The sequence below is a fragment of the Netta rufina genome, assembly GCF_964035555.1.
Source record: "Netta rufina genome assembly, chromosome: 26".
NCBI classification, from domain to species: domain Eukaryota; kingdom Metazoa; phylum Chordata; class Aves; order Anseriformes; family Anatidae; genus Netta; species Netta rufina.
Genome location: NC_140150.1, coordinates 6,624,029 through 6,640,466, shown reverse-complemented (window position 1 = coordinate 6,640,466; position 16,438 = coordinate 6,624,029). Strand labels below are relative to the sequence as shown.

General features: G+C 49.3%; 1 protein-coding gene across 1 annotated transcript; it reads left to right on the top strand.

Moving 5' to 3' along the window:
- Window positions 1-3,674: 3,674 nt before the first annotated feature.
- Window positions 3,675-16,102, top strand: MTCH1 (mitochondrial carrier 1; the record flags this gene model as incomplete). The annotated part of the gene is made up of 12 exons (XM_084301972.1): window positions 3,675-3,956; window positions 5,040-5,124; window positions 6,407-6,513; window positions 6,959-7,036; window positions 7,351-7,408; window positions 7,807-7,858; window positions 8,452-8,511; window positions 11,739-11,832; window positions 12,194-12,241; window positions 12,439-12,506; window positions 14,062-14,137; window positions 14,570-16,102. 12 exons carry the CDS (start codon window positions 3,675-3,677, stop codon window positions 14,642-14,644), a joined length of 1,083 nt encoding a protein of 360 aa, XP_084158098.1. The 3' UTR covers window positions 14,645-16,102.
- Between the last annotated feature and the right edge of the window lie 336 nt (window positions 16,103-16,438).

Sequence of the window (16,438 nt, the reverse complement as noted above, 5' to 3'; positions counted from 1 at the left end):
TGTGACTGTAGGACCATGGGAACAACCATACTACTTTGAAGCCCTCCAGAGCACAAAGGTCAAGCAGAGCACACAATGTAGGCAAAGCACCTGGAGCAGAAGGAAATCTTATGTCTCACCATTTTTAGGAAGGGCTGCAAAACCAAGGCTCACTGAGAGCACCTCACAGATACAAGAAAAGGCAAGATTTGGTATCCCTATTTAGCAGATACGAAAACCTAGGCATTGACCACAAACACAACCCACCCCAAGCCTCAGAACCACCTCACTGGAGCAAGGCATATCACCAGCCCTGACTCTGGCCTATGCTGTTTGTCATCCCGTGCGATCTGCAGGTCCCAGCTCATGCTTCAAATGAAGATGCTGTTTTATGGAGCAGCCACACAGCCTGAAAGGCATTGACTCCCCTCCACACACACACTCCCTTGCAAGATGCTTTCTGTTCCCCTTCCTATGGGTCATACTGCTGCAAACAACTGGATGTCTGAAGCTGGTGTCTGAGGCTCAGGCCCTCTAAGACACTCAAGCAGCCGATTTCCAAGGACTGTGAAGCGCCCAGCTGTCTACCTGCTGGCCCAGAGCTCGTGGGGCTGCTCTGGTCAGATGAGTTGCAGAGGAAGCTGGAGGTGTACTGATGGAGCTATGGCAGGAAGCGTGCACACCTACCGCCCCAGGCTGTACTTGCCTTTGGGTGAGAACTGTCTGCATGTTTGCAAACCAAAATCTTCTTCTCCAGAGGCAGCAGAAAAACAACATTCAGCAGGCAGGCTAACTGCAAAGGTACTGAGCCTAAACCTGATCCTGGCACAGAGACCTCCAGCAAAGTCAGTCACCTCCTAGCTAAGGTTTTCAGACTTTGCTCCATGACCTGCAGCATGAGGAAGGCTACAGGGCAAATCTGAGTGCTAAAGAAAAACAAATTCCCCAATTGCCTTTCCCCACAGCCTCCAAACCACCTCCACCATGGGTCTTCTTTCCAAAACCACACCACATGGAGCCCTAATGTACCTGTAGCGCCCCTGACGTTTCCTTCTTACCCACAGTCTTCAAACAGCCACCAGGTTCAGCATGTTCCACTGCCTGCCTGCCTCCCTCTCCATGGCACAGGCTGCGTCAGCTGGGAGCAGATCCCAGGTGTAAGGATGGAGCTGCAGAGGCAGGTGACTGTGGCTCCCGGCCACGGCCCTGAGCCTTTCCCTCCCTTACTCCACTTTGAGGTGTCCCTGGGACCCACAGCACAGCCCAGCTGCTGTCCCTTCTGCAGCAGATGAGCTTTTATCTGGCGCGGCCTCAAAAAGGAAAGAGGAAGCGCACCAGGCTGCAAGGAGAAGCTCTCAAAAACACTGGGAATTTGTTCAGCCTGGCCCCAAACTGGCTGCGGCACCAAAGGCAGGGCAGCAGCAGAGCAGCTGTGTTATAAATGAAGTCTCAACTCAATCTAAATTTAGTAATATTTATAAAAGAATATTTATAAAAGATATAAAAGGCAAGTAAACAGCGCTGGGTGTGCGGGGAGTCTACGCTCCACCAACACGCACACAAGAACATCAAACACTCTAAATATACAGATCATTGCTTTTACATACTAAACCCGAGTATGCCTATACATACGTACAATCAGAAAAGGTAACAAACAATCCTTTAAGTTCCATGGCTTAACAGTCTCCATTTTCCACTCCTTTTCTTAATTACAAACAAGTCTCTATTTTCCACTCCTTTTGAACAATATGTCTTGCTTTAAGTTGTCAAGCAACTCGGCCTTTGGGCCTTACGTATCCCGCTCTTCCCGGATCAAAGAAAAGCATATCCATCTCCTTTTCAAGGCCAATAGTGTCTGGGTCAAAAGGCACGTCCAGGTCAGCAGGGGGCGTAACAGCAAAGGCCTGTAGCGGCGGAGGGGCCGATGGCATAGCAGTCGGATCAGTAAACGAGCCCGCAGCTCGCTCACTGTCTGGCAAACCACACGTTTCTGACTGTGGTCCCACAGGGCTCTTTAAGGCCTCAGAGACAGCTCGCCAGGTGCCGAGCAATCCCACTGCAACCTTGTCGTTTTTAGTTGCAGAGTCCCACAACTTGACATCAATTTGGTCCCATATTTCAGGATCATAAACAGTCTGATTGTTAATAAGGATGTGGGAATATAAATGTTGTTTTTGCAGAGTTACATTGTTTAGAAGGAGGGAATGTGGTACTGAGATATGCTTACAGTGATAAGAAAGCAGGCAACCTTGTAAAATGCAGACAACCAGACTCCTTAGGACAATTAGGTGAAAATCACGGTGTCAAGTCAAGTCAGAAAAGTGAAGAAACATTACCACTTCAAGCAGTAAAAATGTCAAAAGAAATTTGAAATTTAACAGGCCGGCAACTGAAGGCCATGCATTGTTTGTGAAGCATCAGGTAGATTGTGAATCTGGATTACCCACTCAGTGGGGAAACAGGGGAGGGTCCTGTCATCAAAAAGTATATAAACTGTGTTTTGGAACTAGTAGATGCGCTCTCTCCTGCTTGTGGGGCACCCGCCATTGCAATCGCGAATAAATTACTACTTCACTGAGATCCTCGCCTGAGCCTAAGCTATTGGCTACGGAGTGTTTCTCACAAGGAGAATAAGCTCTGTCCTGGTAATAATATGTCCTGGTAAGGTTACCAGGACAGCCTTTGTTCCTAAGGACGTATGATTCCCCATAATGAGCAACTGCTTACCAGTGAGAGGCAGTTGTGTGCACGGGTCCGCTTCTCTCAGCTTGACCTTCTTCCCAGCTCCTGTGTGCCTGTTTCCAGTGACTTTCTGTACGAGCCTCTCTGAGCAGTTTGCTGAGTTTGGCTGAACCCATCTTCATGATGCAATCAATGTGCCTGTTCCTGTCTTGGTCTCTGTTCTGCTAGCCTGTTCCTTTTCATTCCTTCTTTCTGCTTCTTTATTGATGACATAACTTCATCGTGTTGCCTTTTTTTTTTTTTTTTTTTAATCTTGACGACAGGCTCCCCTCTTATACTCTTCACCCCACAATAGTTCTTTTCAAAACAACTTTCCATTGGTCGAACAAGTTTGCAAATAACAGCAACGGCAAACACCCAGCAACTTCGATGCCTTACTGGCTGGAGAACAAGCAACCGGAGACTGCATGGAGTCTCCTGAATCACCCTTCTTTGTTCCCTCTAAACTCTCTTACATTCCTGATGGCTTCATAATTAAGAGTCTGATGTTATCATCAACCACGCGGGCTTTCCGACCCCCATGGCCACACTCCCAAATCTCCCCCTTCTTTATTAATGTCAACCGTTTTCTCGACACGAATTACCACTCCATATATAACAGCTGCAATGCCACGAGCCCGCTACGCGTGCCGGCCCGCGGCAAGCCAGCGGCGGCGGGGCTGTGCCGGGGCAGCCCCCGCAGGGCCGATGGCACTGCGAGGGGCCGCGACCGGGCTGAAAGGGAGCGGAGCGGAGCGGAGCGGAGGCTCCCTGGCCCTCCAGGGCTGCTCTGGTGCGAGGGGACACGAGCCCGCGGGAGGAGGGCGCGCTGGGGCCAGCCTCTTGGCGCGCCGCAGCCGCCCCTGCCCGGCCTTGTCGCGGCCTCCTCAAGCCGCACCTACGGCGCCAGCCGCCTGGCGGCGCTGCCGGGCCGCTGCTGAGCCTCCGTCGCGTTGCCTCCCCCCAGCCCGCCCATGGTCCCGCCCGCGCCCCCTCCGCCTCTCCCGCCATGGTCCCGCCCGCGCGCTCCCCCTCCTCCCTCCCCTCACACGCCCGCGCGGCGCAGGCGCGGTGGCGGCGGGGCCATGGCGGACGCGGCGGCGCTGCCCTCGGAGGCGCTGACGCCCCCTGGCGGCGGCCCCGGGGCGGGGCCGGGGCCGGGCCGGGCCGAGGGCGCCGAGGGCCTGTTCGTGGTGCTGGGCGCCGGGCTCGCCGCTGCCAGCCACCCGCTGCTCTACGTCAAGCTGCTCGTCCAGGTCCGGGGCCGGCTGCGGGGCGGTGAGGGGCGAACCCCCGCGTGGGGGGGTCCGAGGAGGGCCTGTGTGTGGAGGGGTGCCGGGCCCCCTGTGTGACGGGGCAGGGGGTGCCCCGCGCACCGGGACCCCCTGTAAGCGGGGGTTGAACGGGGCAGGAGGGACCCCCGACACGGGGACCGCAGCGTACGGGGGGATGAGGACACCCCGTGTAAGGAGGGACTGTGCTGTACTGCCCCAGCCGAGGCCTCTGTGCAACGGGGACCGCGGTGTGAAGGGGAGCGGGGCGCTCAGGGAGTGCCACGGGAGGGCAAACCCCGCGTGTACCAGGGTTATAACGGACCTCTGTACGGTTGGGGAGGGGCATCCCTGTTTGACTGAGGAGATAAGGGCGTCTTGTGTGTACATCAACCTAGATAATGGGGAAAGCGGCACCTGCATAATGGGGTAATGAGGGGGCCCCATTGCCCAGGGTCCACCTGTATAACAGAGGATGGCACCCTCTCTAATGGGGATCCCTATGTCAGAGTGGGGGGCCTACATATAATTGGGAGGATGAGGGTACCTATAAAACAGGGAGCCTTATATATTAGGAGGATGAGAATACTTTCAGTGACAGGGACTCTATAGGACAGGAAATAGAAAATCATATATAATGGAGGGACAAAGACAACATGTGCAGTGGGGACTTCTTTAAAAGAGAGGAACTGAGACCCCTTTATATGACAGCAGGTGGGGTCCCGTATAAAATGGGACAGGTGAGGATACCTATGCAGTGGGGACTCCTATATAATAAAAGATGAGACATTCCTGTATAATGGGGGGTTGAGGATCCACAGTATCCTGAGAACCCCTCTGTAATGGTAAATGCTATAAAATGAGAGGGATGAGGACCCCTGTTCTCCAGAGACCCTGTTTAATAGGAAGGGGACTGCCCATGTCATGGGACCCCCATGTATCATATGGTAACTGAGTGGGACGTGGCGCTTCAGCAGCTCAGGAAGATGGAATCAAGGCCATGTGGTCTGTCAGGTTCAGGAATGCCAGAACTGTTTTGGGAACCTGTTCATGGGGTTTCTACTGCAGGTTGGGCATGAGCCACTACCACCAACCATTGGAAGAAACGTGCTGGGAAAGAAAGTACTGTACCTGCCTGGCTTCTTTACCTATGGTGAGTGTTCCTCCAGGCCAGCCCACACATGCTGAGTGCAATGCTGGATCCAGCCTCCAGCTGCTCTTCCACCTTCACAGCACCACCTTGGTCTCATTCTGAGGCTGCAGTTAGACATTATATGCTACCACCAGTTGCACAGCCATCAGATGTACCTGTTGTTATGAGGCAGGGACAAGGAAGTGGTGGCCCAGTCTGCATCCCCCTCCTATGGCATGTTGCACTGGCTTGCTTCCATAGCTGAGAGTGCAGTGGGGGTTTGTATGGTGTAGGTTTGTTTGGTGGAGGGTTTTGCATGTATTAGAGATAGCGCATTGTGTTTCTTTGCTACAGAACAGCACTGCAATAACTTGGCCTTCTGCCCAGCTCATTTGTATTGTAGGTGGAGCCCTAAAGGGACAAAAATACCATGAAAGGGGAAGGTAATATATTTCTTTCTTTGTGGCTGCAGCACAGGAGAGGCAGGTGAATACTGCCTGAAAGTAGGAGCTACTTTCACAGGTGTGCAGAACTTTGGGGAAGGTGAGCCCTGAGAGTTAAATGGGGCCAATCCCCAAATCAGACAGCAGTACGTGAGGGTGAAGAGCCAAGAGCAGGAGCAGTACAAAAACACTGCAAGCTGGGACACCCAGAGCTAGAAATGCTCCAATGCTGTGCTTTGGAAGATGATGCATTTTACAAATAGATTTACAGTACTGCAAGAGGGAGATGGGCACTGCCTTCACTCGGGACAGCAGAACATGGGGAGGAGGAACAGTCAGTACCTGCAAGCTCACAGTGGGTTGTATTGGGTTGTATTCCATCCTGTTATACCAGGGACATATTGGCTCCTTTGGCTTTTTTTTTTTTTGTCTGTAAACCTGCCTGGGAGAAGGTGGCAGGGCAGGAGCAGAATCTGACTTTGCAAGGTCTTTATTTACCCTGACTCTGACCCTGCAGGGCAGAGGGAGAAGGTCACAACACGCAACACGAGAGATTATCCCACCCTACCTTAGTTCAGTCCAGACTGCCGTGTAGCCCTTTCAGGTAAGCAAAACAGTCGAAGGATGCACTCATCCTTCCAGTTTAGACAGATGTGACAAAGAATAGTTAAGGTTTCTTTGCAACCTATATTAAATTTATTTAGAGCTTTATAATAAAACATTTGTGGCAGGACTGCAGAGCAGTTGCTGTGACTTCCAGAGCTCCAGTGTGGTTTCAGCTGAATGCTGAAGTGGGGCAGGGTACTCTCCACAGGTTGGCTGTATCCCAGCTGACAGCAGCCTGGTCTTTTCTTACTCAGCCAGACACATTGTGAAAGTGGATGGGAAAAGAGGCCTCTTCCGTGGTCTTACTCCTCGCCTCATCTCAAGCACTTTATCGACTGTCACCAGGGGAAACGTGAAGAAGGTAAAGGTCGTCTTCTCTCTCCATAAATCATCTTGCTGGGGCAGACAGTGCTACTGTAGAAGAGCAACAGAGCCTGCATGTGCTTGTACCCAGCTATGACTGAATACGGAGGATTAAAGTACTTGTTCCACTCCACCATCTGATGGCTCTAAGTAGTCCTCCAGGACAGAAGGAAAACAGTGCCCATATCCCCAGAACTTACTTTCTAAAGAATCTCAATTGAATTTGACCAGTCACTTGCCTTTTATCTTTTACAAGCAGTCTCATGGTAGTTTTCCTCTGTTTTACCTTCCACCCTTCCTTCTCCTGTCTTCCTCCTTGTCTGTTTTTCTACTGTAGTTTAGAGCACAACTGCTGAAGGTTTCCTTCCAGTCCTCAGAAATCACGGGCTTGTGGGTCAGCATCTCCATCAGTTTTGGCCATATGTTTCTTCTCTCCTGCTCAGGCCTTTCCGCTGGAGGACATGGAGCATGTTTCTAACAAGGATGATATGAAGACTTCCCTTAGGAAAGTGGTGAAAGAGGTGAGAAATGGATATAGCATGTTAATGAGTGATTAGGGAGATCACACCGGGAATGTGCCCGAAGAGCAAAGGAAGCTTAAACTGTGGCTTTTGGGTGAAATTACTTGGAGGGAAATTCTGGGTAAAAAGACTGAAGTATTTAGTAGCCATTGTGTCCAGATGTGGGATATTTCATAGAAATAGAGGTTTACTGTGAAAAACATACTTAAAAACAGGTCTGGGACCTGAAGTGGGCTTTCCTACACTAAGGGAAAGATCCTGATCTGTACAGGTGGAGCTTTTCACACAGCTGTGGTGTTTTCTCCCTTTCCCAGACATCTCACGAGATGATGATGCAGTGTGTGTCTCGGGTCGTGTCACATCCACTGCATGGTGAGTTCTGTCCTTCTGCCTGGCTGTCCTCTCCAGATTGAGGAACCCTTCCCTGGCTCAGGATCACTTCCAAAATCCTGTTTACTTGATGTGGTTTTCTATTAGAAGTGGCTTTGTATCAAACTACAGAACAGATGTGGGTCCCAGGTGATCTCTTCTCACTCGTCTTAAAGCTTGTCACAGAGGTCCCATTGGGGTTGGGACCAGAAATCCCTCCCTCCACTTAGAAACTAAGGGAAAGCACTGTTTTCTAATGAGCCTTGCAGTAATGAGGACCACTGAGAGGAGCTGATTTGAGAGGAGAAGAGGGGTGGCAGAAGGATCGGGTTGCATTTTCCTTCACCTCCATCACAACTCAAACTTGATTTGTTTGTCAGCTTATGTTTCTGTTCTCCTAGTGATCTCTATGCGCTGCATGGTCCAGTTCATAGGCCGGGAAGTCAAATACAGGTGAATGGCTGCAGCTCTGAATGAAGAGTGTGGGCACACAGAAGCACAAGTCCTGGAGTCAGGCATGCCCGATGTTCCCACACAGTGGGGATTATGGTGATCCAGGAGGTTTGGGAGACTGAAAAGTGAATCTTGTGGATAGAGGTTGGATAAGCATGGGGTGAAGGGATGTGGGAAGGCTGGACTTTGTCCCTTCACATGCCTCTCAGTTCAGCCTTGTGCCAGTGGGTGTTTTGGTGCAGCTAACACACGCCTGCTGTCACCAGCTCCCAGGGGTGCAGCAGAAGAATCAGCCAAATCAAAGCACTTTACATGCCATGGTTGTGGCACACTTACCCACTCACACAAAGCCAATTAGACCTCTTCTATCTTCAGCATTTAAACATAGATGTTGGCAAGTTGAGTCCTGGAGTTACTGCAAATTGGCAGAGCACAGACACTACCCTTCTTCATGAGTTGAGGATTAGAATGATGCTGCCTGCTACATTGATGGCAGGGTGACTTGCAGGGGGGACACTTCTATGGCCACATGAAGCTGTGCAGGACAGAGATGGAAAAACCTCTGCAAGCTTGTTCTTTTCCTTTCTTGGCAGCGGTGTGTTCAGTGCCATCGTCAGGATATTTAAGGAAGAAGGGATTCTGGGATTCTTCGTGTACGTGAGTTGTTTAAATACTGTCTCCTGTAGTCAGAAGATGCCAGTGGCTCTCCTGGTTATGATTCCAACTTCACTGAAAGGAGTTGTGCTGAGCTCCCTCCTCCCTGAAACCTTGTCTGACTGCAGGACTTTCACATCACTCCCAAGAGCACAGATTAAATCTGTGGCTTTGACAGAGCTCCAGTTGGACCATTAAGTTTGTTTCAGACCTTATCTTCAATCAAATTTTCAGAGCCCGGGGAAAACTGTATTTTTTCTTACCTTTCTTTTTCCCTTGTACTTCTTTGTGTTTCAGTGAAGGAGCATTTAAAGCATTTGTGCAACAGGCACCAAGATCAAGTGCAACAATGAGGCCCTTTGTTGAAATAAAAGCCAGGGCCTGGATAAGGGCCTGCACATTCCTCAGCAAAGCACCATGGGTGCTTGTAATGAGTAGGTGCTTTGCTCTGGCAACAGGTTTGTCTGTACAGCAGGAGCAGGACCGCATAATGCGGCAGCATTGCTGCCTGGACTAGCTTGCCTAAAGGAGCTCAGACTGTACTTACAAAATGTGGTGAATTGACAGCATCACTAAAGTGAAAGTCTAGCAGACACCTTTTTTTAAACCCTTTATTAACACTTCTTGACTTTTTCTCACATCTATATAAAACAAAACTACCTGCTACTTCTGTTCCCAGTGGAGACATAACTTGCTTTATTATGTCAATAATAGTAAAGGCAGCTCCAAAATTTCAGGAGGGGCTTTCAGGCCTGAAATATATGGCTTTGGAATCACAAAATACGGGCTTCCAGATTAAATATAAATGCATCAGGAAAGGATGAGCAGTCACAGGGGGTCTCACTCTGTTCTTCCCCAAGGGGAAAGGGCCAGAGGTCTGTAGAGACCTTATCAATCAAGTGTCACTATATTTTTTGTGGTCTACTGCTATTCTTCAGGATCTGCAGCCCCAGATCTCCATTAAATACATCTTCCTTCAGGATGTTCCATGTGGTCTTGCTGAGCTCCCCTTTCCTCCAACTCCCTAGAAAGCAGTCTGTGAAAAGAGCCAGCTGTGTTCTCTTCCTCCATGTAAAATAAACACTTGGTAGCCTAATTAAACTTAGCAGTTCACAAGAAAGGCTTTAACATAACCCAAAATATCTCAGGAGGGCTCTGAATTTATACGTGCTCTACAACTCAGCTAGGTAATCACACTACAGTAAGAGGAACACAAACTACATCTGTAAGACCAAACTGTTGCTGTTCTGCTCTCAGCACTTCTAATGAAATCCAAACACATCCATTCCCTTAAAATCATCGAGGAACACTTATTTCTCATGGTCTGAGAACCTCTACATAGTCATAGCATAATATCGGCACATTCTCATTCTGGGTGCATGACCAGCTGGAGAAGAAGACATTTCAATGAGAGGACTTCTTAATTCCCCTGATATCTTAGCAGTTTCCTGCAGCCAGCAGATAAGAATGATGCTCTATGGCCTCTGAAATGGGCACTGAAATTGCTGTACATGGTCAGTTCAAATATGGCTTGTCCTACCCCTCCCCACACTGGGGTTTCTCCTGCTGGATTGCATGAAGCAAGTAGGTCACAGCACTGTACATCATACAGGTTTCCTCACTGGTCTTCTGCTCTGAGCTTTTCTGAGAAGACTTGCGGTCTTCTAAGAATTTGCTCCTCATCCAAATGTCCTTGGACATCTCATCAGGTGTGAGAGCTGTAGTGCAAATTAATTTCTTCTTGGTCCCCTTCTGCAGCTCTCAGACCCCTGGTCTCCTGCCATCCTTTAAGCACAGACCCAACATTCATCATTACTTGCATAACTGGGGATAGAGAGGGGTATGATCCTTATTGCAAATGGAACAAGTGGTCTGATCCTGTATCAACAGATGGGTGAGGCTTTACTTGCAAGCGTGGCATGGCACAATCCTGGACCAGCCTTCTGTTTCTGGAGTTGCTTAAGCCTCTGTTATATCAGTGGTACTTCAGGAATCTTCTTAAGACTTTACTTTGAGTTAGATGAGGGATTTTTATTTTTTTGTTGTTGTTGTTACAAAGGCTGAATGCAAAGCAGACAATCCCTGGGACCAGACAGCTTTGATTTCTTTGTCCTGCCTGTTGCTGTCAGGTATCAAGTCTTTTAAGTCAGCAGATCTTCTGTTGAACGTGTGTGCTGTGCCTGGCCCCAAGACCTTGGCTGCATCTCCAGAGCTGCCTGGGCCTTGACAATACACAGGTTGTCTCCAAAAACTGTAAAAACCAAGCAGATGGAGCAAGCTGTTTCAGAGCATGCTGTCCCAATTGCTGTTCTGCTGCTACAGCAGTCAGAGCAGGAAACAAAATTAATACCCTGCCCCAAAATCTCTAATAAGCCCATATTAGACTTATTTTGAGGAGAACTGTCTTAATACATCTGGTGAAACACAGGTTTAAAACACACCTGGATCCTTTTGCAGTGTAACAACTGCAAAGCCAAAGCAGGAGGCCTGAGGTTTGGTGAGTATGCTGGCAGAGCAGATACTGCTGAGGCTCTGACAAACTGGAGAAACGCTCAGAAATGCTTCATTATTGTTTTAGTGCCAGAAGCTGGGGGTGCTTGTGCTACTGGGATCTCAGTACTGGGTTTTGAGAGGGATAAGCCAAAGCAGCAAGTCAACCCCTGTCTCTGTGCTCCCAGGTGGCAGCAGGGTGCCAGCCTGGACTTGGAGACTAGGAAGATCAGAGGGGCTAAGGTGCTGCCCCCAGTTAATCCCACTTTGCACTAGAGCAGACTTGGTAGGAAGCCCCCCCCCTTCCCCTCCCATTTTAATTTCTAAAAGGAGAGGGAGATGGTCATCAGAGGTGACCTTCTAATTCTTTATCCAGAAGAGCATCTGCAAAATGAACTTAACGGGAACCTGCTCCATCTGTGTCTTGCATGGGTTTCAGAGCAGTAGCTGGGCTGAGAAGGTATTTGGAGTAAAACAAGGGGACTTGGCTGAGTCATACCCCAACAAGAGGTCCAAAACTTCCTAGTCATTAGCATCCCCTGGCTGGAGCAGCAGCTAGCAGCACAAACCACCACTTCTGAAGGCCATGAAAGCTCTTCCCTTAAGTCTCCCCTTCTCCCTAAATAAAGATGCATTCTGGGGAGCAGGGTTCCTTCATGCTGGTAGAGGAAAGGAGGGCTCCAAAGGCAGCACTTGGACCCTTCTGCACCTCATGCCCATATTTTTGCCATTGCAGTGGTGTAGTCCCTCACATTGTGGGGGATGTCATCTTCCTCTGGTGCTGCAATCTCTTGGCTCACTTCATCAACACCTACGCAGTGGACGATAATGTGAGTGGAAGTGCCTGATGGAGGGCTTGGGGGTCCATACGGAGCACTCGGAGTTGTAAGGAGTTAATGGGGAGGGGAGACTAATTTAATACAAATAGTGAGTTTCAGATAAAGCCCTGTATAAGTGCTAATATATGCCATGTCTAATCAGGGCACTGTTATAGCTGCAGTTTGAGGTTCAGGTTTGATAGCAAATGTCTTCCCTGAGTCTCAGCGGGGATGTGGTGTGGCTACCCCATTGCTTTCTGTCTTGTTCCTATGCCCCAGGCACACCATCTCAGGCTCACAGAGATGTCTTATAGCGATGGGGACAGCTTGGTGGCATCTGCCTCCTCCACAATGCTTTTGTTTCTCTTTGCAGTTCAGCCAGGCATCAGTGATCCGGAGCTACACTAAATTTGTGATGGGGGTATGTAGGCAACTGCCATGTCATTGCTTTGCTTCCTTCTATCTGTGGGGTGAGAGTTCATGGTCTGAGGACAAAGGCAGGTGCGTTTGAAGTCTGTATTTTGTATCCAGGATAACTTTGCTAATACACAAAAGGTAGAACTACTGTTTTTGGCATGATCATGTAGAGATGCTACCTTTTTTTTTTTTTGCTTTCAGATTGCTATGAGCATGCTGACATACCCATTCCTTCTCGTGGGAGACCTCATGGCAGTGAACAACTGTGGGTATGTCTCACACTGAGATCTAACTCCATCCCTTCCTTTCAGCCCCTAGTTGTCTGAAGCCTTTGCTAATGATTGTAAAGCTTTTATACAGAACCATAAACTATATGGTTTCCTGTCTCAGATTACTTAAAATTTTAGATCAGAGGGCACAGACAACAGCAGGATAAAAATACAAATGTAGAGGAACAGGGAGAGTTCTGGTAGTGCAGCCTGATCTAAACTAGACCAGAGGCAGAAGGGATCAAAGAGAGGATGCTGACTCCAGGGAGCAGCACGAGGGAAAACAAAACTCTTAATGCAGCAAGGGGAGACAGGAACAGGTGAGGCAGGACCAGACAGAAATACCTCCTTCACCCAGCTTGCTTTCCCAATTCCACTGCTGCTTGTGTCTTCCTATATGTGTGCTTATGGAAATGGGACTGGATCTGACGCACTGGAATAATGCTGTCTTGATATCTGCTCCTTCTTGAAGGTATAGATACAGCCTATAGTCCTGCACTCTTAATGTGTCCAGGTAACACACCTTGTTTGTACACTCCAGGGGTATTAAATTACAGAATCACAAAATGTTAGGGATTGGAAGGGACCTTGAAGATCATCTAGTCCAATCCCCCTTCCAGAGCACGAACACCCAGATCAAGTCATACAGGAATGTGTCCAGCTGGGTCTGAATGTCTCCAGAGAAGGAGACTCCACAACCCCCCTGGGCAGCCTGTTCTGGTGTTCTGTCACCCTCACTATGACAAAGTTTTGTCTCATATTTAAGCAGTGTTCCTGTGTTCCAGCTTGCACCCATTGCCCCTTGTCCTATCATTAGATGTCACTGAGAAGAGCCTGGCTCTGTCCTCCTGACACTCACCCTTTCCATATTTATAAACATTAATGAGATCACCCCTCAGTCTCCTCCAAGCTAAAGATACCCAACTCTCCCAGTCTTTCCTCATAAGGGAGATGCTCCACTCCCTTAATCATTTTTGTGGCTCTGCACTGGACTCTCTCAAGCAGTTCCCTGTCTTTTTTGAACTGAGGGGCCCAGACCTGGACACAGTATTCTAGATGTGGTCTCACCAGGGCAGAATAGAGGGGGGAAGAGAACCTCTCTTGACCTACTAACCACAGCCCTTCTGATACATCCCAGCATGCCATTGGCCTTCTGGGCCACAAGGGCACAATGCTGGCTCATGGTCATCCTGCTTTCTGCCAGGACCCCCAGGTCCCTTTCACCTACTGTTCTCTCCAGCAGGGCAGTCCCCAACTTATACTGGTGTCTGGAGCTGTTCTTGCCCAGATGCAGGACTCTACACTTGCCCTCGTTATATTTTATTAAATTTCTCCCTGTGCAACTCTCCAGCCTGTCTAGGTCCTGCTGGATGGCAGGGGGACCATAAATTACATGATCTGCTGCTGTATAAGTAACAAGCTGGTGATCTGGTCTTCAGCCCAGTGCAGACACTTTTTCTGTGTACTCATTTACACTTATCGCTGCTTATTTAACTCTGTCTGGATAACATTACATCTGTACAGACGATCTTGGCTATTTCTCTTTGCCATGCAGGTTGCGTGCTGGCCTGCCTCCCTACGCTCCCGTGTTCACGTCCTGGATCCATTGCTGGAGGTATCTCAGTGCCCAGGTGAGGGAGTGGAGTACACACAAGGCTTTGGACTCCCTCTGCTCTTTCCTGAGGGCTCTGGCACTGCCCATTGAGTACCTGTGCTGCACCCTTTATGTGCTTGGTAACTATCTCCATCCCTCCAGTTATGGCTCTGGTACCAGGTGTGACAGTAATTAGTGTGCCTGTGTTACCTGAGCTTGCAGCCTGCAATCTTTTAGCAAAGGCATTGCACACAGCAAAGCCCCATGGCTCTGCCCCTCTCCATCAGCCATCCTTGCTGGAAGTACCTGACCTCAGTGCTCATGAGGCTGAAGGCCCACTTTCTCCTTCTTAGCAACCAGGGTGCTAAGGGTTTGCAGCTGTGCAGCAGGCACAACTCCGTCCCTGCTAATCTAGCAGTGAGGCAATACTGCAGCTTGGCTGCCCTAACCCCAGTGCTCTCCTCCTCAGGGGCAGCTGTTCCGTGGCTCCAGCCTGGTATTCCGCAGAGCACCCATGCAAGCAGCCTGCTTCCCCATTGGCTGACTCCAGCTTGCAGGGAGAGGCAATGAACCTGGATTCCTCAAAAGACCCTAAGATTTTTCCATATATATATATATATATATATATTTGTTCTTTATGATCCAAAGGCTGTTGTGCCAGAACAAGACACTCTTCAGCAAGGCCTGCAACAAGTTGACCTGCAGAGATCTGGCTTCAGGCTCCAGCTTGATCAAAGTCCCGTCCTCATGGCTGCCTTGACCAGGGCGCATAGAAGAGTTGTTTCTTTGGTCTGGGCTGTGAGTCTGGAGTCACTGAGGAAGTCTGGGAAACCAGAAAATGCCCAGGTACTAAATAAGCCTGAGATGCTGGGACAAAAGACTGCTTTTTTTTCTGCCTGAGCTGAGAAGCCGCAAGAGATCAAAGACTGCCTTGCTGAGAAAGCAACAACAGCACAGCCAGCCTCCTGTCTCATCTCTTCTGGAGAGGGCAATTATTTGTTTGGCAGGTAGCTTACACTGGGCAAGGTCAACCCTGAAACCCATACTTAAGGTTTTGAGGGTATCTGAACACTAGGTAGTACCCCTGAAAGGGAAGTAATATCAAAACAGAAGAGAGAAACAGCCCCACTACAAAGAGCAATGCAGTCCTTAAGAGACGGGTATGACTTATCTCAAGGACAGTGGCAGAACTTGAAAACGGAGAAGGCACTGGGGGAGGGATGTTCACTGTACATGTTGACTGCTTTGGGTAGGGCACATTTAGGACACATCTCCCAGCTGGCAGGACTCCTGCCAAACCTGAGCATCACCATGCCTCTGGTGGACACAGAGCCATGTAATAGCACCGGGTTGCTGTGTGGCATTGGCCTGGTGCTGCAAATGTGTTTGCCTTTTTACTGTGGAGTGAAGGAGTAAACCTCGGGCTGGACAAAAGTTTGCAAGGAGTCAGGGGTCATGGCCTCCTCACATGCAGGGCTTGCCTTTGCATATCAGAGTTTACCTGTGACAGCAGCACAAGATTCATTCTCAGCTCCCCTTTCAGAGGTTTTGTTGGGGGGGGTGGTTACTTTTTAACCGGTCTGTGGTGCTACCATAGCCAGGCAGATTTCCCCAACTCCAACTCCCCATGAAGCAGTCTTTTGCACAGTTCAGTGTGTTAGTGCACTCCCTGGGAAGAGGTTTCTGGGGCCCTGAGAAAACTCCTGTGTGCTGCTGTTGCATGGGCATTTTCTTCTATCAGAGGGGCTTGATCCACATTTCAAAGCTGAGGTCTGCAGGAGGAAGGGCCAGCACCAGTGCATGTGGGACCTGCAGTCCCCAAACTAGCTCCCTTTGGTGTTGTGGATTCAGTCCTGTCTGTCCTCCCTTCCTCATGTACAGCTTGTGTTACGTTAACAATACTCAATGCATGGCCGTATCTCCTAACACCAGAGATTATCTCAAAGAATATTTAACTATACTCCAAAATACAGCTATAAAACATCTCTTCTTGATTGATTCTTTTTTTTTTTTTTTTTTTTTTAGAAGCGTTGATTTCTTCTGTACAGTAGGATCCCTCACTTGGGAAAGGCTTCCAGTTAAGATAACCAATCCTCTCCCCTCCCCTCCCCCCAAAAGTAGGGGCTGAAACAGCTGTTGCTAACTCAGATTGCCGCTGATATTTCTCAGCTCCATGGAAGGTCAGCAATTCTAGGCTGAGCAAACTGCATTGGGTGCACCCGGACCAAGGGTGGAGAAAGCAGTGGTCTTCCCAGAATCACAGAATGTTAGGGATTGGAAGGGACCTTGAAAGATCATCTAGTCCAATCCCCCTTCCAGAGCACGAACACCCAGATCA